We start from the raw sequence: 21,758 nt of genomic DNA on the forward strand, positions 1-21,758 counted from the left end.
TGTTCGCTAGGAATTTGATATCATTAGCATCAGCCTTCTGATCCTGCTCTATGTAGAATCAAGAGACCTTACAAAAACACACACGACAAAAAAAAAATCTGCATCGCCCATCTCTTTTCACCTACACCCCTTAGTTCCTCCTCACACCAGGGGTTTGGAGTTACCTGGGCCAGTTTGGGACTTTCCTTCACTGTGGGGTTGAACGGGTATGGAACTGCAAACGGAAAAAATATATAGGTGTTTTAAAGTCCCCAAAACACCAAGATAGACGAGTCCACGGTGAGTCTGAACTTGTCAGTTATAGTGACAATACCACCCAAATGCTGAATCGCAGCCAGTTTAGTTCCCATGGGCCAACTGAAGATCTACAGCAAATTAACCTTTTCATTTGAGCACACAATTCAATTTAATGATAAGTTAATGTTAGGGTTTTTTCTTTTCAATCACAGAGGGACATGATGAGGACTATATAAAGTGCTTAAGAGAGAGAGAGAAAAAGACAATAAGCAATACTGGTGTGTTCAACCTTGTTCAAATTTCGTTTAGGACAACCATATACATCCTGTTCTCAGGTTGTGTTTTCTTAGAATTGGCTGCATGGTACACATTTGCAGGAAAAGTGATAAGAGCTAACATATAGGCATGAACAGGCCCCCAAAAAAGTGTGCTTGAAATGACTACAGTGTTTGTGAGACTAAGGTAAGAAAATAACCTTAAAGGGGGGGGGGGGGGGGGGTGAAACACTCAGTTTCAATCTCATGTTAATCTTGAGTACCTATAGAGTAATACTGCTATCATATCTCCAAAAAGTCTTTAGTTTTATTATATTTATAAAAGAAAAATAGGCTCTACCGAGTCTTTCCGTAAAAAGCTGAGCGGGTGGAGGCGTGCCGTGTGGACGGAGCTAAATAATCGCAAGCGCGCAAAGCTTTTACATTGAGAGCGTCTGGAAGCTATGGCTATGGCTAACAATCAAATCCAGCCATACATTTTTGATCCAGAATCAGATCCTGAGGCTGAAACTGATGACGAGCAGCAGCAGCAACGACTACAGCAGGACATCTCTATGTGGTGTGTACTGGATCTGTATAACTTACAGTATATTTGCGTAGCGGTTATTGTAAATGACTAATTTTCACTTAATTTCGATACAATTATTACAATACTATGGGCGCGTTCATACAGAACTCGTTTTTGCTCACAAAAACGTGAGATGGGCAGTGAAATGGGAGGAAAACACAAGGTCTCGAGTGCATGTAACTAATAAGTACACTTGCACAACTGTGTTGATGTTCTGGAAAAACAAACTCCATCCACTGGTCCCTTAATGCTTGATTCTTTGGGAATCTGTGTAGTGTTGTCTTCCCTTGGCAACCGAAAACACACTTCTTTGGTGACATATTGCAGCGCAGCCGATGCACAGCGCTTTGATGGGCATAGGTTACGGCTATCGCTCTACAGCTGCACACGCGCCCTTCCGAGAGAAGTGCCCTTACGTCTGACGTCACGCCATACTCGAAAAAAAACTTTTCCGAAACTTGTTACAACCAGGAAGGAGTATTTTGAGAACAGAAATACTCAATCAAACGTACAACTTAATTTTTGAAACTTTGTCCATGTTTAGCAAGGGAATCCAACTCCGACTGATCTCATGAAGTAGCGTGTGTATGCCACGCCAATTCGTATTTCCATTTTTGGCGTACTATCAAGACGCATAATCGCCTTTCAGCGTGTTTATGAACGCCGTTGACTTAACGTTATATAAATATATGACTTACCTCAACCCCGTCCCTAAACCTAACCGTCACTGGGGTTAATGGCATTTATGACAGTTACCTTACCATCCTAGGTAAAAAAAAGATATGACTTACCTCAACCCCATCCCTAAACTTAACCGTCACTGGGGTTAATGGCATTTATGACTGGAGATTTGACTGCATGTACAGACACGCGGAATGACGCGGACGTTAATGGCGTAGACATACGCATACACGCGGATACACGCGGATAGCTCAAAATGCGTAGAGATAACACGCCACCTGACTCGAAAGTGGCGTATATGTTTACGCAAAAGTCATGATGTCATGTTGCACCATGCATGAAATAGCATTTCAGCCCCCTTTAAATAATCAGATCTCATAGACCAGGGGATTGGCAATGTTGGTCCTGGAGGGCCACTGTCTTACAGAGTTTAGCTCCAACCCTGAAGAAATCACCTGCCTGTAACTTTCTATTAATCCTGAAGACTTTGATTAGCTTGTTCAGGTGTGTTTGATTAGGGTTGAAACTAAGGCTATGTTTACACGGAAACGATTCTGAAGAGAAAACGCAAAAGTGGTGTTGCGTCATCACTTTTTATTCTGCGTTTAGACGAGCGTTTTGTGTGGGAAATCCGCATGAAAAAGTGTGTGAAATTCAACGTAGTATGCACTTCAGGCGGCTAGGAGTGCATACTACAACAACACCAAGTCCACGTATCTGCGTACAACCTTCACTGTCAAGCAGACTTTTGCGTTTCTACCGTTTACACGGGAACGCGGCGGTGGAGCGTTTTTGAGTGATTTCCACTCTGGAGGGTGGTTTCACTTTTTTGCGCTTTTTTGCGCTGTCGGGGTGTAAACGAAAGGCACATCCGATAAAATATTTTTACGTTTTCACCCGCGAGCGTTCTCGTGTAAACAGGGCCTAAACTCTGTAAGACAATGGCCCTCCAGGACTGAAGTTGCCCATCTCTGTCATAGACAGTAGGCCTCCTAGACATTTTTTTAAGGTAGGTTTACTAACATTAAATGGGCTGACAGGGACTATTTCCAGGACGTGCTCCATTTGAATGCGCCATAGCAAACATTACTAGCTAGCACCCAGCTATATCACCCTGACTGGTTGCTCACTGAAGCTAAGCAGGCCTGGTTAGTACCTGGATGGGAGACCTCCTGAGAAAACCAGGTTGCTGCTGGAAGAGGTGTTAGTGAGGCCAGTAGGGGGTGCTCACCCTGTGGTCTGTGTGGGTCCTAACGCCCCGGTGTAGTGATGGGGACACTATACTGTCAAAGAGCACCGTCCTCGGATGAGACGTTAAACCGAGGTCCTGGCTCTCTGTGGTCCTTAAAAATCCCAGGATGTCCTGGTAAAATAGTAGGGGTGTGACCCCGGCATCCTGGCCAAATTTGCCCCTTAGGCCTCTGTCCATCATGGCCTCCTAATTATCCCTATATAATAATTGGCTTCATCACTCTGTCTCTTCTCCACCAATAAGCTGGTGTGTGGTGGGCGTTCTGGCGCAATATGGCTGCCGTCGCATCATCCAGGTGGATGCTGCTCATTGGTGGTAGGGTTGCCAACCGTTCCGTATAATACGGAATCGTTCCATATTTGACACATAAAGGTTTTGTTCCGTATTGAACTGATCCGGAACGCACTTTGTGCCGTATTTTTAAGAATCAATTCAGTGCAAATCCATGAAAGACGCATAGCTTCTAATATATGCCAGACAGACTACGAATGAACGAAGACCTGCTATAATGGAAAATTCGGGGACTTGTTGCCCCCTTGGCGGCCAGAGGCACCGTGGCATTGGATGTGCTGTTACCGCAGCACAGCCTATGAGCGAGCCAGACGGCATAGATATACAGTATACACGGCTGTGCAGCTGCAAATGCGTTTTGCATATAGGCTTCAGCAAATAGAGGAAAATGAGTTTCCGAAGACATTTGTAGGCTATGATAAGAAAAACGACTAAATTAAAAATATTATTTTTTGCACTTGAAAGAACATTCTAGAAGTCTAATTCTAGAATTCGCACAAGGCTACAGAAAACGTTTTTTCTTCAAATGCGTTTTGAATGTTATACATTTTATTTGTTGAAATTAAAAATGAAACGTATTATAAACTAAACAAATCCATGGTTCATTGTTGGCAAAATGGTCATGATAGCCTTTATATATCTAACCTATGTGGTATTGATTAGATATACTTTGCTATTCTATAAATATAGGCCTACTAAGTTGCATTATAATATGCCCACCCCCCCCCCCACCCTAATTGGTGGTGGTTGTTGAGGAGATTCCCCCTTCCATATGTGAAACGCTTCGAGGTCCCAGAAAAAGCGCTATGTAGCCAATTACTATTACAAACATATTAGTCTTGAGAAGGGGGAAAAAAATTATATTTGCATAGGGATAGGGATATAGTTCACCCAAAAATGAAAATTCTGTTGTCATTTTTTCCCCTTAAAGTTTAAACCTGGTAAAAGTGTAAATGTTTTTTATTTTGCTGAACACAAAGGAAGATATTTTGGAGAATGTTTGTAACCAAGCAGATCTCGGGCCCCTTTGACTATTTTCCCCATGGTCAATGGGGCCCGAGGTCTGTTTGGTTACCAACATCCTTTAAAATATATTTATTTGTGTTCAGCAGGAAAAAAAAATACATTTAGCCTATCCAGGTTTGGAACAACTTGAGGGGGAGTAAATGATGGCAGAATGTTAATTTTTGAGTGAACTATCCCTACATATTCAGGATAATGAAGTCTATAGTAAATCAATTTGTAAGCAAGTATTAATTATGTATCAAAGAGGGACCAAAATCGTCAACGTAACCTAAGTGTTCATTCAGAACACTAAAAGCATCTTGCACATTTTTCAAAAGCTGTCGAACTCTTGTCATTCAAGTCCTCTGGTTAATGATGAAATGCTGTGAAGCAGTGCCCTCTGCTGGTGTCTCTTTGCAACACAAATAATTCATATAAATAATTTGCTTCGGATAAATGAATTATGCAACGTAAAAAAAAAAAAGAATCACAAAAAATCCTTATGAGAAAGAATTGGTTGGCCAATTAAATAAATTTGCAATTTAATAAAGAAATTTAAATTCTGAGTAATGATTAGCTATTTAATTGGCCATGGATTATTGATTCATGGAAATCCTGGCTAAATAAGAATGGGTTACCCAAATATGAAAATAAATAAAAACTACAAAGTAACAAGTTACACTTGGCATTGTCATAGAAGCTTGTTATGTTTTTTTTGTCCATTAGAGGGCCACGAAGAGCCAAATGTTTAAATCAGAGAAAATATTTGCCAACTAATACTAGCTAGCTGTCAATATGATATATTTATTTTAGATTTAAAGACATCAGTCTTTAAATCGTTTTTTTAATGTTTTTTTGTGGATGTGTTTTAGTCTTTGATTAGTGTATTTATTTTTGTGGGTTTTTTTTTTTTTTTACTTTAAGTAGTTTTATTTTGCTATTCTAAAGGCATTGGTCATATCAACATGGTAGGCTATTAGTTTTAATGTTAACTTATGTAATGATAATGTAAATTTAAGGCCAGCCTACAACAGCACAGAAACTCTATCTCCCTCTTTCTATAGTCTTTTGTTGTGTTCAGGAAGTTGTACACACATGGTCTGTCCAATACGTCACAATTCAAACAGCGTCCCAACTGCACACAGCCCATGCTGCACAGCTCACTCACAGACACAAAAGAAAACAAACCTGTTTGTCTGCCTCTTAGCTACCCGGAAACTGATCACAGAGAGAGTGAGAGAGAGAGAGAGAGAGAGAGAGAGAGAGAGAGAGAGAGAGAGAAAGAAAGAGAGGTGAATGTATGCAGTTGAGTTCCTGTCCTAAACCAACATGAATGTAAGTACCTCTTCAAAATTTTGGTCATAGAGATACATTCAGACAGAGTGAGATACACCGTATGAATGAGAGAGATAACGACTGGCAGTATGGGAGGAGTGACGGTGCAGGAGGCCGGTATATCTGAGAGCAAAAAAAAATATCTGAAGAATTCATGTTTTCATTTCGTTTAGCTTCTTTGCAACATCTTTGTTACGGAGACCTGACAAAAGGACACATGAACTTTGGAGCATTTTTTTTTTTATGGAGCAAAGGCACATTCTTTAAAGATGTATAGGCACCAACCTGTAAACTTTTTGTAAGGTGTTGAAGGTGTGTTGTTTGAATTATTGAGCTCTTCTTGTTGTGCTTGTGAAAAATGTACCTTGTGAAAGGCATCTACCCTCACAGTGGCAATGGTGACAAACATCTCTCATCACTTCTTCGCACTTGACCGGACCTGTGGACCTTGATATGGACAATTCAAGATTTTTAAACTGGATTATTGAACAAAGTTTTGCTGTGATGATAGCTGATTTAGAAATCATAACAATTACAGCCGCTTTTAAACTGCTGTTTCATCATTTTATCATAATCAATGATAACAGGACAAAGAGTTACCAGGGAAGTGGTTTTCAGATAATTCTCTTTACCTAAAAATAGATATCTTTTCTGAGAATAATGGTGTAACCGTTCGATAAGTCATAGCATCAGAGGTTTTCATCTTTTCATGCTAGCTCTGCTAAAAACAATGCTCTCCATAGACTCAACTAATCATCAATTGTTGTATCATGCATACAAAAGGACAACTGAATCAAATACACTTTAATTGTGTGAAGGAAGTGGACTCAACACTATCTCAGACAACTGTTGATTCAGACACATGTCTGAACATTAACAGAGGCTGACTAACACTCCACGTGTGGCTCATTGGATACATCTCATCTATGATGGCAACAGCTAGGCGTTCGGGACCAGCAGGCCGAAGTCAAATTCTTGACGCTCCTCAATCCATGTCTCAGTCCCCCACAAGTGCAGACCGCAAACTTCTTGATAAAGTTTTCAAGAGACTGGAGAAGCTGCATAAACTGAGCACCGACCCCAGGCTGGGTCTAAAAAACAGTCCGCCATTCCTCCCCGAGCTGGTGTCAGAGACCGCCACCCTCCTGACAGAAGTATGGGCTCCTTACAGGGGGTCAATGATGGCCGTGCCACGAGGGGACGAGGGTGAATATCTGAGGATCCATATTCGCCACATGCTGGACAAGACAGACAGAGCTGTACTGCTGTTTAAAGATGGCAAGGAGAAAATGTTTGAAGAAACATCAAGCTACAGGTAAGACAAAGCCAAGCAATGTGGCAGTTTTTAGTCTTTGCTCACTGGTCACAATATGCGTGTTGTTCAGTTGTCCACATTCAAACATCTCAAAGGCCGTAAAAGTCGGCAGAATGATGTTAAAGGGGTCCTTTAATGTTTTTGTACTTTTCCAACTTTAGTTAGTCCGCAGATCTTTGGTATGCTCAAACTGCAACATTACAATGTCACAAAGCTCAAAGTCCACTCCAAATGGAGATTCCTTTTTCAAGAACTACAACAAACTAAATTTGGACTACAATGCGATTGTTCTGGGATTCATGAAGTCACAATGTTACTCATTTAAATAACCCCGCCCACAGAATCCACAAAAGGGGACGAGCCTGAATGTTAAAACACAGACGTTTACCTGTGCGCTGCACATTTGCTACAGAGAATAGCAGGTTCTCTTACGAGAGGTTCTCTCACATTGCGTTAGTTGGAAATATTCGTCTTCTCGAGATCTTTCCCGTAGCGTAAGCTAAACTTACGAATTACTTGTTCACTCTTCAAAAGACAACCGAGGTTACGTTAGGTTAGGTAACGTAACGTAACCAAGTAGCCTACGTTTTCTGTAGCGTTTGTAAGCTTACGTTTTTGACGGTTCGACGGTTTGTAAGACGGTAAGACAGCTCTCCTTAGGAAAATGAACCATGGTTTTGTGATCGATTACTGTTTCTATTACCTTAGTTTTCTGACAAATATAACGATTAAATGGTGGATAACATCATATCTATAATGTATAAGAAAATTACAAAAAACATACCACTCAGGCAAAGGCTGTAAATGAAATGCGTTCTGGACGATCCTCTTGTTGGTTAACATTTTCAGGGTCTGAATTAGGCCTACACTTAAATTGTTTTGAAGTTGACGACACCATCGTTGATATTTACATTTGAGTAGAGCTCGCCAAAAAAACAAAAAAAGTAGAGCTCGCCGTTATGAAGGGGCGTGACATTTCCCGAGCATGCGTTACACTGGGCCAGCTAACCAATCACAGCACTTTTCGTTTTTTGAATAGTATGATAACATTCTACCCCAAAAACAAAAACAAAACTTCATAAAAGAGCATAACAGGACCACTTTAAAAGTAATAAAAAAAATCAAATTAAAAAAAAGGAAAGTATAGAAAGCAGACTAGTAGCCTAAAGAAGATTATTCCTGCCTGTTTTTGGTAGTTTTTGTTATAGTTATATATAGTTTGCAATAAACAAATAAAGCATCCAGTTTGGGAAATTCTTCTCTGATTAAACCTCTCAACATCTCATTTCAATAAATACTGTGAAGAAGAGGCAGAAACACAAAAAGTATGTAAAACTCAATTCAATTGAATCAGTGTGCGTTTAAATCAGTCATCAAATAAAATGAAAATATTATTAATGTGAAATGTCAGCATACTACAGAAATAGCCTACAATGCTTGGAAAAAATATCCTCAAAAGAATATAAATATAAATGCGTACATGCCCATACACGTATAAAGAGAGGGTCATGTGCCTCAGTTTTGCGAGGGTTGAAATTTCTTTGCATACCTTACCAACAACCTGACTGCAACAAAATCTTAAGCAACCAAAGATTGCAGTCCCTATTTAGTCTTGACCAAGTTACTGGTCTGCTGTGACTACTAATGACCAGTGTGTATAGTGCAGCATTATCATGGAAATTGAGGAAACTTCCCTCTAGCAATGGAAGCCAGCAGTTTAATGTTGTTTCAGCAGTGGCCATCTGTTTACCTCCTGACTTTTTTCTTCTTTCTTTTTTTAATTAATGCATGGCAAAAAGAGAGAGTGAAAGTATAATCTTCTAATAATATATTGAGTTTAAATAACTAAAATAGGCCCAATAGATATTCAGTCTCTTAATTTATATTAAAGGAACAGTAACTAAATTACTTGTTTACAAGGTCTGCAAATAATTTTCTTATTACAATACAAGAACAATATAGACTGTCGTACTCATTCAGAAATTACTATGCTAATGCTGTCATAGCATTGTGTTGCCAATAACCCGATTAGCATTTTCTGAATCAGCTATAGTAAAAGTTTCCATTACTTAAAATATTTAGGTTGAGATTACAAGATGTTTTAAGTTATGAATTAGCTTACACAAATAATTCAAGTTAATACCAGTTAAAATGTATGAGTCCAAAATAAAAATCTGTCAGTTCTGCTTTGGGCCTTACATTTCTTAACTTAAACATTTTTGTAACTGCTTACCACAATTGTTTTTCAGTTTTGCCAATTTATTGAGGTTTTCAGTGCAACAGGATACCTCTGGCTTGACCTACAAATTAATACATGTTTCACGCAGCATGTCACAACTAGAAATGTAACATAGAAAAAGACAATCTAAAAGGAAACTGTGCCATGCAGAACCTGATTTCACCTCAACGTTCAACATTCCTTAACCAATCAGAGTTGAACAAGTTTACAGTTTATGTCAAGTTTAGCCTTACAACCAGGGTTAGGCGCTACTTCAGTGTTATTCACCTATCATTTCCCTCTGATTTTCCGGATAACTTATGGTTGGGGTAAGGTTTGGAAATACGTTGAAGCAGGGACGCGTCTAACTCGGCGAAACCACACACACACACACACACACACACACATTGATTACGACAGAACTGTTTTACATGTTTCATAAATAGATACAGTAGTTCACAGTTCCTACCCCATTTGGTTTAAATGTTTCAGTCAAGCATGCTAATTCATTTCACTCATTCTATTAAATGGAACAGAATCACCACACAAACCTATTACTGTACATGTGGGTACATAGAGCTAATTTCACCTAGTTTGTGATTGCTTGACAATGCTGAAAACAAGCCAACATGGTTAGTGGACAGGACACTGACAGTTTGTGTGGTGGAAACTTTAAAAACATGACTGAAGGAAAGTTCAAGCCTAAGAAGCGGTGCACTGAGTGCTTTGTGACTAAGCTGGAGATAAAAGTAGAAAGTAACCGGTCATATTGTCTGAGTGGAAAAATCTGTTCCATACAAGCCGTGGTTGGTCAGTTTAAAACCCAGGCCAGAGCGTTTATCCATATGCATTTCAACACACAAAGCCACATTATCCACAGTCAAACAGAAATAGTCTCAGTGAATGTCAATTACAAGATGATTTACTGTGTAAAGATTCTGTCTAATCATTATTATAGTATAATTATAAGTATAAAAACGTAATTACTATAATAAATTAGTCTTATAAACTACAATGGACGTTAGTCAAACATTATACAGCATTTTTAAATGAAGGGTGCTGATCTGTTCTGAGCAGAGGATGCTGACGTTACCATGACAACCTCTTTGATCAATTAGTAATGGAAACTTCTGTCACCACTCACCAGTCTCACCACACACACTCAGGACAGGATGTATCAAAGTACTACTTCCTGTTTATAGTTCTTAGAGTGTGTTGTGCTGATGACAGTTCTTTTTGTTCGTTTTTTGGTGTTTGTGCATGCACAAATATGTTGTGTACAAACTTGTTGACATGATTATATGATATATCAATCAACAATAATCATATCTGCAAAAATTTGTAAATAAGCACCACAGCTCTCCTGTGCAGTATTTATGTCAACTTTATACAGAAAAATGTGTTTTACCATGCAACACACTAAATATTTGAAGAGTTCAGATGGAAAAGCCTCTAAGTGCCATTTTAAATTTTCTTCTAGAATGATCATTTTTATCAAGCTTGTATATTTAAGTTCAGTAATTTCACTTAAATGACAATTAATAGGTAATCTTCATTGCCATTTAAGTGAAATTACTGAACTTAAATATACAAGTTTGATAAAAAAAAAAATCATTCTAGAAGAAAATTTAAAATGGAGAGGCTGAGGCTTTTGCATCTGAACTTCATTCATTTGTGTTCATATTTATTTATTGGTAACTCTTTATATTAAGTTTCATTAATAAATCATTAACAAACATAATGTAATGCTTAACAGATTATTAGTTAATACATATTCACACGCGATAACATGCTTGTTAATTTTTAAATAAACGTATTAAAGATTACATGATTAACATATCATTATTAAATGTAAAGAAAATGCTAATCTCATTAAACTTCTATTCATATATTAATGCACATTTTTACATTTACAAATGTTGTGATTTTTTTAAATTAATAAACAAATTCATTTAATTAGCAATTTTAAGCACTTCATGCACTATTCATGTTAACATAATATTCATTAACTTATAACCCTGTGTGACAATATGACCTATATGGCCAAAATAGGTAAATATGTTCATTTGGGTTTTTTTTTTTTTTGCCTTATGTATAATTTATTTGAAAAACAAAACAAAAACATTTTAAAATGAAAATGCAAACAATTTTATGAAAAGTCAGGTACCAGCAGGATTTTATTTATTTATTCAATAAAGTTATTACAGATAAAAAAAAATGCTAAAGACATACCACCACATAATTGTAATTTGGGTGCAAAACGTGTTTTTATTGCCTCAACACTTATTATACATCCTTAAATAGGATATTCCTTGTAACATTCATCAACGGGAGAAAACAAATGTTTTTTCTTTTTTTCAAGAAAATACTTGTTCATTTATCAAAACAATGTAATTGTCATATTGTCAGTTCTGTCGCCTGTGTGTTTCCATGGTTACTGATTTTATTTGAGTTTCAGTTTAGGTGTGTCTCATTAGTTCCTCAGTTTGCTTTCTTGAGCTTCTTTCAGTTTTACGTTGCATTTAGTTGGTTGTTCTGTTCCGGTTTCCGAGATTCTATTTTGTGAAGTTTTGAGTTTGTTCTTGAAAAAAGCTGTTGCATTTATCCAGTTTAATCTATTCTGCAACCACATTGTAACAGTAATATAAATCATGTTCCCTTTTAGTAACACTTTAGTAATGCTGACCCCTTACCAAAGACTTTAACCTACACATACCACCAAACCCGACCATAACCTTATACCATATCCCACCTCAATAACAAAAAGTGTTTTGCACTTTGATCACACAAAGTACATTTTACCTTACAATCCTTTTTTTGACATAAGTACATAGTAGTTAAAGACACCTAATATAAACTGTGACCAGACATTCTTATATTGTTAAACTTATTGTTGAAAATACCAAAAGCCTTTTTGAATTTGTATACATTTGTGAATGTGAAAAAAACACATGTGAAGTTTAATGACACTTACAGATTTTCAAGATGTGCATGATCTAATTAATTGAAAGTTTATTGACATTTGTAAGCATTTACATTCAATAATGATCTGTTAATCAATCAACATTTATTAATGAAAGTTATTATAAAGGTTGACCTATTTTATGTTTTAATTTGCTTTATCTTTCAGGAGAAATCTTACTAAATTGTCACTTCTGTTCAGCCACATGTTAAATGAACTACGAAATATGTTTCCTGGAGGACGATTTCAGGGTGATACTTATAGGGTTACAAAAACAGAGGCCAAAGATTTCTGGAAGAAGGCTTTTGGACACAAGTATGACAAAAATAATTGATTGAATGTGTATTAAATACTTTTAAACCATATGCATCCATTTTTGGACAATCATTCCCCCTCTCTCTCTTTCAGATGTATAGTGCAGTGGAACATTTTTAAACAGCAGCTGAGGAGGGTTCACTACTTCGAAGAGGGAATGGAGTCCATGGCTTTGAAGTCCACAGTTGATCTCACTTGTAACGATCACATATCCATCTTTGAGTTTGATATTTTCACCAGGCTTTTTCAGGTATACTGAGCTTGAGACCTTCTAAGGAGATGTTAAAAATAACAGGCACATTTCATGAATAGTTTGTTGTGAGACTTATTAGAAATGTTTGATAAACTAAATCATAAAAAAAAAAAAAATCTGGCATGAAAAGTAGATAATTTTAACCACATCAAATGGTCTGTTTGGCCATTTGGCTGTGATTTTGATCGTCTTGAGTTTATCTAACAATTAAAATGATTCAAAAGTCTTGTCATTTACATAAAATATTATATTGATATTAGTTTTATTATAGTAAAAAAAATATATATATTAACAAATTTTAATGACCAAAAAAAATATTTATATTTTTGTTACACAATTAAAATATTTACAAATAATTTATTTTAATATTAAAAAAATAATATTATTTCATTTTAAGGGAGCTCCAATTTGATATTTTTAATTTTGATATATATTTCATGCTTAATCCAAAATGGGAAAACCCCATAGAAACTGAATAGAAAACAAAAGAGTTTATAAAAATATATTTATATATAAAAACGTTTGTCTGTATTTTGGTCCTTTTTATTGCCACTTCAAAACAAAAAGCTATTTAATCTGATATTCTCCCTTTAGCCCTGGTCAACTCTGTTAAGGAACTGGAATCATTTAGCAGTAACTCATCCTGGATACATGGCGTTTCTCACCTACGACCAAGTCAGAATCCGACTGGAGCACTACAGACATCGTCCTGGCAGGTGAGACATGCAGCAGACAATATCAAGGTCAAAAATAATGAAGTATTTACTATAGGATGCTTAAGGTTTAATGTTAGATTTAGCATGGCTTAGATCTAATCTCTCAATGGCTCTCTCTGTGCATCCACAGCTACATCTTTCGTCTCAGTTGCACACAAATGGGTCAGTGGGCGATTGGGCATGTGACCAGTGATGGCACCATTGTGCAAACCATTCCCCAAAATACACCTCTCTACCAAGCACTCATACAAGGTTTCAGGGAGGGCTGGTGTGTATTATTTTAGGGAAAAAAGATACATACTGAAATTAAAGCTGTCACCATAATGTTAATACAACCTTAAATACTTCTGTCTGCAGCTACTTATACCCTGATGGGCGTGACGTGAACCCTGATCTCACCAGCCTGTGCAGTCCAGCTCACAAGGGTCGAGTCAAAGTCACAGAGGTAACTGAGAGTTTCGAATTTATTTCTGATTTGCTCATTTATTTTATCTCTTGAATGCTTCTCCTTCATTTGTTCACTTTCTCTCTTCAGGAGCAGTATGAATTATACTGTGAGATTGGCAGCACATTTCAGCTCTGCAAAATCTGCACAGAACGAGACAAGGACACTCGCATTCAGCCATGCGGGCATCTGCTGTGTCAGCCCTGCTTGACTGGGTGGCAGGTAAAATATATTCTTATTGTGCTCAAACCTTTACATCTCCCATTCACACTTGGATTTACACTCATGAGCATGGTGAGGTGACACCCAAAAACCCACAATTAAAACAGCTATACATGATAACATGGTTGTGGTTTGTCTTGTTGGTGTAAATATATATACATTAAAAATAGAACTCCTTGGAGTATAATTTTATATAATATCAATAGACCATTAACATAAACTGATAGTTAAATACTAGCAAAAAGTCATTCAGAAAGCGTTACTGCATGAATTATAGTGTTTGCAACAGCGTCATGCAGCATGACCTGACTTTTTGGCTCAAGCTTCCTGCCTGTGCTTGATCAAGCATGTGTGCGTGTTTGACTGTTTTTCCACTTCTCTCGAGTTCAGTCACACATCATTGCATGGTGAGATAACATGTACCTTAGAGAATGAGAGGATGTGATGCATTTCTGCTGCTCTAGAATTAATGTAACACATTCAAAGAGTGGTGCAACTCATTCTCGTAAGATATAAGCTAAATTGTGGTGTGATGTTTTTGGGAACTTAGAACTAGAGTCCATTGTTTTGCTGTCTTATGGATTAGATAAGTACGTGAAATTGAGTTTCGAAATTAGTGTCACTCCCTCTAATATGCAGAAATCAGATGGACACACGTGCCCCTACTGCCGCTGTGATATCAGAGGCACGGAGTCCATCCTCATTGAGCCCTACCTGCCAGTGAGAGACAGGAGGCCAGAGGAGAATGAGGAAGACGATGAAGATGAGGAGGAGGATCATGAGGATGTGGAGCTGGTAATGAAAAAACTGGCTTGTATGAAAAAGGTGAGAGTGCTTAATTGTGGCATCAGAAAACTTTTGGTTGCCAATCTAAAACCCACATCCTTCCTGAATAATCTAAAGTTCATTGAATATTTCAACAGATTTGACCCGTTTACTTATGTGTTCTTTAATATTCATTGTGCATTGTTTGTATTATCAACTGCACTCAGAAAAAAGGGTACAAAAGCTGTCACTGGGGCTGTACCTTCTCAAAAGGTACACTTTTGTACCCAAAGGCTGCATATCGGTACCTTAGTGGTACATATTAGCAGCTAAAATATACATATTAGCACCTAAAATGTACATATTAGTACCTAAATGTACATATTAGCACCTAAAATGTACATATTAGTACCTAAATATACATATTATGCAATGAGTTGCTGCCATGTGATTGGCTGATGTACATTACGAACAGCTGAACAGGTAATTAAGTGGCCAGTGAGTGTACACATTTCATTTTATTTTAACATTTTATTTTGATTAATTCATTTAGACAAATAATATAGAATGTGCATATCGGGCATTTATTGGTTAGTGGCCATGATACAAAAATATGGACTTATCCCTACTTGCTAGAATTCTACTATTGGCTCTAGTACCTTAGACCCTCTTATCAAGCATTCTCAAGTTTTCTCAGTAATTCCAAAAATGTATTGTATCATTTATGTATCAAATTGCTTTGCTAAGAAAATGCCTGCTTAGACTTAAAATGCAAGGTTTATATACTTTGCTGAGTCTGTGCATTTCTTTAATTTACTTTGACTTTAATGGTTGGTTAATCTCATTCCTCTCTCACTATTACAGATTTCACAGGATGAGTATCAAGTTCCCCGTACCAGTCATTTACCTCCTCCCCTTCCTCCCAAAAGAAATTCCCTTTCCCCGTGTCCCTCTCCCAAACCACCCTCCAGATCCTTTGGCTCAGGCACACGGGTCAGCCATTCTAGTTTGGTGGGTTGTCTGTCTGTCTGTCTGTCTGTCTGTCAACGTGTTGTTTTTAAACCACTTATTGGTTGGTATCCTTATTACGAAATGAATATGTTACTTTTGTTAAGTGGATGGTCATTGGTGGTTAGTAAGTGAATTAAAACTTACTGTTATCATGAAAATCAGTTATTATATTTTCTCCCCAGAAAGTCAAACACAGTTCCTGGTCAGAAAACATGTTAAGACAAACTTCCCCAGATAGGTAAGGAAATATCTGAATAAGCATTATATCTGAATAATACTGCATATAGGTTACATGGGTACATGCCCCCCCCCCCTCCCCTCCCCAAATAAAGTATAAAATAGAATAGAAAAAAAATAACAGTGGAAAATAATGGCTAAGTTCTGATTCTGTTATAATTTTACTGCTCCTTTCCATTCCCCATTCCAACCGGATTCAGAAGCGAGGAACTTTTTGAAGACTTCCGTCCTTCCTCTTTGCCATGTGGTAGACACGGTGGGTACAATAATTAACCTTGATTCGCCTCTGTATGCTTATCATAACTGTGATCAATTTTTTTTAAATGTTTTCTTGTTGCCGTTGTACTGACACCTGGTGGCAGGGTTTGTGGTTACATAGAGTATAAGCCATTTCTGATGAAAAATAATTACCCTATCTCTTATAGGTGGGGTGCCCTGGGAAGGGCCTTCAGAAACTGTTAAAAGGAAGAGGAGAGAGAAAAGAAGGGAGAGGGAAGACGAGAGTGAGAGAGGTGTGGTGGATTCAGCATCTCTCTCAGGAAGACACTGTCATGGGGAGACCCAAGAAAACACTTCATCCTGACAGCAAAGTTTAATCTTAGACTTAAGACTGTAAAATATATTAACAAGACAAATGAATCGTGCGATATCATCAACACTGGACAACCGAAATTATTCAAATGACTTAATATTTACCAGATTAAGCATGTTAGCTTAAGACATTTTAAATCCTACCTCATGCCAACTAAATGTTTAGCGAAAAGGCACTGTTTTTATAGGTCGCATTGAATAAAGAATTTAAGATAAAACAAACAACAGATTTTTTTTTTATATCTTCTTTTGCCAACAAATTTGTCTCAATTAAACCACTTGCCAAGCTGGAATTTACAATCCAATAAAAATAGTGTTTTTCCTAGGCTGGGTAGGCCTACGTAGTTCATGCAAAATGAACATTAGGCTATTAGGTTACGCAACCTCATTTGTTCCAAACTTTCGTTTCATCTTCGAAACACAAATGAAGATCTTTTTGAGATGTATGTCCCCCCCCCCCCCCTTTTTTTTGGTGAAAACCATTTAATGATCTATAAATGGTCTTTGCTGCCCTCTGCTGGATTGAAATTGAGACAGAATTTCATTTGTGTCATAATACTGGAGTAGCCTACTTCGGTTGGTTCAGAAATGGGATTGGCCTGAATTCTTAGTTTCCTTATTTAAAATGTGTTTCATTTGTTTTGTTGTTAGTGCCACTGTATCAGGTTAACCTGACTTTCAAGACAAGCAATTAATTTGTTTGTCTCCCCCATTTTGCCAACTGAGCAAATAAAATCATAAAACAATAATATCAGTATTATTTATACATTAATGTACCCATGATTGGTTTTTGATATCTGCATTCATTTTTGATATCTGAACATTATTTGTAAGATTTACATACGTGGCTTGCAGTAGGCTAAAGGACGGGCATTTAATAACACAGCTCAGTTTTGAATCTTTTAGAAATAAACACGATATATATATATATATATATATATATATATAACAGTCTTATTGAAGAAATGAAATTAAATTAAAAATCTAGGTTAGTACAAAACAAATTTAGCATAGGAGCTGAATTAAGCCATTTTTGTTATGTATGTGACATTTTAATAATAAAATAAAAAGGTTAACAAGCTAATAAAATAAAAAAGGTTAAGTTAAACACTCAGTTTCGCTTTCATGACGTCGATCACTTTCCCTCCTCCTACTGCCTGTGTTTAGTTCGATAGGCTAATTCGGCTTGTAAACAGCCGTAGTTTTTAGCATCCGCAGTTCTGAAAGTAAATTGTCAAGAAAGCATGATAAATATGACAGTGTGTTGGTTTTGTTAGTGCATTTTTTGCACATCGCCTATATAGCCTACCTTACTTTCGATTTCACTGGGATTTCGTGGAAACTGAAACCGCCAAACGACAGCCCAATGGATAGGTGAGTGGATTTAGGCTATTGGCAAGACTGTCATGAGTAGCATGCTCTCAACGAAAAAGTGTAATTAATAAGCGTTGAAATGTAATGTTTACAACGTTATTCACTTGTCAAAGTCGCTGTGTTAAAAAAAACCCTTTCGACTGAATTTCCTGAAGGTAGCATCAATTTCTTTAACAACATGACAACGATAAATATCAATGCGATGTAAATTTTGACTGCGTATTTTAGGTAGGCCTAGTTAGACCGTGTAGTTGACCAGTAGGCCAATCTCCATTTTCCAAAGTCCAAAGTTAGAAGCATTTTAAAACGCAGACGTAACAGTAAGAAAAAAGCAGGGTCTACATGTTTTTAAAATAACTAAATTCGACGCGATAAAATCAGTTATACTGTCATCACTGGACACGACAAATTCCCGACAGTAAGTGATTAAAACGCTGTAGTACCTAAACTGTTAAAAAAGATGTTTGAGCCACCATTTCGAGTTTCTCATATTGATAACTCCAATATTCACAGTCATATCGAGGCTCCTTTAAAAGAGTGTCTGTCAAGATATTTCTAGAGAACCCCTAAGGGCCTCAAGGGTCCTCTTTTCATTTTTACAGTGTAGGCTAGTTCATTACAGGTGGCCAAATAACACTCCAAATGTGCGATGATTTAATAATGTTATTTAAAAAAAATGTTAGCTAGAATAAAATGTTGACAGAATATCATATTTTCAATAGGTTTTACATGCCAGAAAAAATTGGAGAGGATCATTTCAACAAAATCAAGGATGTGTTTGCTTCTGAAAGCCCAGAGAAAATTCCCCATCAGCTTATTTCTCTTTTGGAGGTTTTTGACCATTTTAAGATAGATATTGCTGTGACTGGAGAGTCTGGTGCAGGAAAGTCTTCTCTTATCAATGTGTTCCGCGGACTGAAACCTGATGACATGCGGGCGGCTCCAACTGGAGCTGTAGAAACCACAAAGGAGCCAACTATGTATCAGCATCCAAATCTCCCACACGTCAGACTGTGGGATCTTCCAGGGATGGGCACCCCTTCCTTTACTTCCAAGAGTTATGTAAAGACAATGAATTTTGATCTATATGACATGTTTATGGTTGTGATATCCGAGAGAGTCCGAGAAAACAACATGCTTTTGATCGACGAAATTGGGCAACGAAAGAAGCCGTTTTATTTTATTAGAACAAAAGTTGATAATGATATGGTATCCCAAAGAAAGAAAAGGACATTCTCTGAAAAACGTGGATTGGATCAAATGAGACGAGACTGTGAGAAGTATCTGAAGGAGAAGAAGTTGGACCCCCATGTGTTCCTAGTTTCAGCCCATGAGACACAAAATTATGAGATGCAGAAGCTCACGGACACTCTTAAGAATGAGGTTTCTCAGCTTGGAGCAGAATTATTTTCAAGTTTTCTGGACAAGATGTTTCACGGAGGTTGGATCAATGCAAGGTGAGTATACTGTAACTAAAAGCTGGTTCTAAAAACAGTAGTAATTTGTCTCGGTAATTCAAATAGTTTGGAAGAGAGTATAATAATGTAAGAGTATAATAATCATTCTCGGAATTTTTGAACGTTTCATTCATTGAATGTTTGGCATTTTTAATGTATTTCTAAATAAATGAATAGAAAGGACAATCAATGGATGTCACATCACCGCTATCATTAATTTAATTGATATTTCTTTATTACTTTAGGCATGCTACATACCACATCCAACAGACTGGAAAACTTCAAGCTGACGACATCACAACTTTGCAAAATATGTATAAGCGCACAGGCTTTGGGGCCGCAAATGTCAGAGTTGTACTAGAGGCTCTGAGTCACTTTCAGCTTGACGTTGCAGTTTTGGGTGAGACGGGGTCTGGAGCATCCACTCTAGTAAATGCCTTAATTGGTCTTGAGAATGAGGTGAGTGATCCAGCAACAGCATACATCAGCAACCCTTCAAAGTGTCCGGGATACCCAGATGTCCGGTTCTGGGATGTATCTGGCGTAGAGGCATACGTGGATGACTCAATGAATTGTACGAAACAAGTCCTGAATTGGTATGACTTCTATATCATCATTCTATCAGACTGTCAGAAAGCACGGCATATAAAACTAGCTAAAGCAGTTGAACAACTAAGGAAGCATTACCTCTTGGTCCAAACCAAAGCAGACTGTCACCTACAGACGCGAACAGATTTGTACTGTGATGAGGCTGAGATACTTGATGGGCTACGGGCACAATATACACAAGAGCTTCAGATGGCAAATCTGGATGAACAACAGATTTTTCTCATCAATAGCCTTGATAGAAGTGCACTTGACTTTATAGGCTTGGAAAGTGCACTGTCTGATAACCTCAACACTGTCAGGGCAAGTGCTTTTGCATATTATATAGCTAGAATAGTAAAGCAACATAAATAAACATGAGGTATGATGCAGAAATAAATTGTTTAAATAACCGTTTAGCATCACATATTTCTGCTTACAACTGTTTTTGTTTATAATTGGTGTGCAATATAATAAGTGAACAAAATAATATACTGAAGAACTACTCTATGTGTTTTTCTGAGGTTTAATTCATAGGATCATTTCAGTTCATACAATGAGTAATCAGTCGAAATAATTATGAAATGGTCACATGTTGTCAAATACTCTAAAAACTTTGTTTTCTGTTAATTTATATGTTTAGTAAATTCATATGATGTTAAAAATCTAAATGTTAACATTGTTAAAATGGATGCATCTGATTGGTCGCGTGTGTGCGTTTTCTCATTATCAGGGAGTTCTTGTGATTTGTTTCTTTCTCAGTAAATTCTATGATTGTGAAGAATCGTATTTTGAGTGTTTACTGATAAACATACTCCCTTTCAGGTATAACACACAAATGCATAATATTATTTCTAAATGCATTCAGCTAAATAATTTTGTTTTATTAATGTAAAGAAATTAAAGCTATCGGCACAGCACCTTACAGCACATGAGTAGCCTATGTATGAACAGTGTGGAGAAAATGGTGCCTTAAACTATTGGCTTCAATGTTGAAGACCTTTCTCAAACACAAAACAAGAGCATATTTCATTTCTGGAAGCCAGGCTAAATTAGCAAGCACTGTTACTGCATTCAGATATCAAATTCAGACATAATAAAAACATGAAAAGAACATTTCAGTAATCACACTGCTAACTTATAACGAAGTAAAATCTCCAGAGAAGTCATTTAACTCATTTGATCACTTATTATATATACATTAAAGCAGCCATGGATTCCAATTCTTGCGTTGTTTTTGCCTCTTGAGTCTTCATGTTGATTCCCTTGCTTTATCCTCATTTGTAAGTCACTTTGGACAAAGGTGTCTGCTGTATGACTTGTAAATAAGACTATTTCTTTAATAAAAGGTTCATGAAAAATGCACCACATTTCTCTTGTTATGCAAACCATAAAAACTGTTTGTAACGGACTGGTTAACATACTATAACACAATAGTATAGTTTGATTTTTTTAACAGACCTGAAAATCGTAGAAATAATTTTAGTCAAACTATGCTAATCTAGATGCTATTTGTCCCTATAACTCAAGCATGAATCTATGTAATAATAATAATAATATCTAGGTATCAATGACAAGAACTGGACTAATCTTTTACTGTGAAACCCAACACAATGGCTTAGTCACACCTTACTTTTCAATGGGCTTC

General features: G+C 37.0%; 2 protein-coding genes across 5 annotated transcripts; both read left to right on the forward strand.

Annotated features, from left to right (window-relative positions):
* The first annotated feature begins 4,408 nt into the window (after window positions 1–4,408).
* cblc (Cbl proto-oncogene C) lies at window positions 4,409–18,070 on the forward strand. Of its 2 annotated transcripts, none has more exons than XM_089117680.1 (13): window positions 4,409–5,644; window positions 5,818–6,959; window positions 12,308–12,454; window positions 12,548–12,704; window positions 13,302–13,423; window positions 13,554–13,691; window positions 13,781–13,868; window positions 13,959–14,090; window positions 14,730–14,915; window positions 15,720–15,866; window positions 16,049–16,104; window positions 16,304–16,359; window positions 16,529–18,070. In XM_089117680.1, the coding sequence occupies exons 2-13, from the start codon at window positions 6,571–6,573 to the stop codon at window positions 16,684–16,686; spliced, it is 1,776 nt and encodes a 591-aa protein (XP_088973806.1). In that variant the 5' UTR covers window positions 4,409–5,644; window positions 5,818–6,570; the 3' UTR covers window positions 16,687–18,070. The 2 variants fall into 2 exon arrangements, with proteins under 2 accessions (XP_088973806.1, XP_039535690.2); XM_039679756.2 differs by having other exon boundaries at window positions 6,525–6,959.
* Window positions 17,934–21,475, forward strand: irgq1 (immunity-related GTPase family, q1). 3 transcript variants are annotated; one of them, XM_039679760.2, is made up of 3 exons: window positions 17,934–18,068; window positions 18,791–19,525; window positions 19,771–21,475. In XM_039679760.2, the coding sequence occupies exons 1-3, from the start codon at window positions 18,061–18,063 to the stop codon at window positions 20,483–20,485; spliced, it is 1,458 nt and encodes a 485-aa protein (XP_039535694.1). In that variant the 5' UTR covers window positions 17,934–18,060; the 3' UTR covers window positions 20,486–21,475. The 3 variants fall into 3 exon arrangements, with proteins under 3 accessions (XP_039535694.1, XP_088973807.1, XP_088973808.1); XM_089117681.1 differs by lacking the exon at window positions 17,934–18,068 and adding an exon at window positions 18,076–18,223; XM_089117682.1 differs by lacking the exon at window positions 17,934–18,068 and adding an exon at window positions 18,235–18,486.
* Window positions 21,476–21,758: the final 283 nt, after the last annotated feature.

Source organism: Pimephales promelas, chromosome 12 (genome assembly GCF_988280905.1).
Source record: "Pimephales promelas chromosome 12, fPimPro1.hap1.1, whole genome shotgun sequence".
In the NCBI taxonomy this organism is placed as follows: Eukaryota; Metazoa; Chordata; class Actinopteri; order Cypriniformes; family Leuciscidae; genus Pimephales; species Pimephales promelas.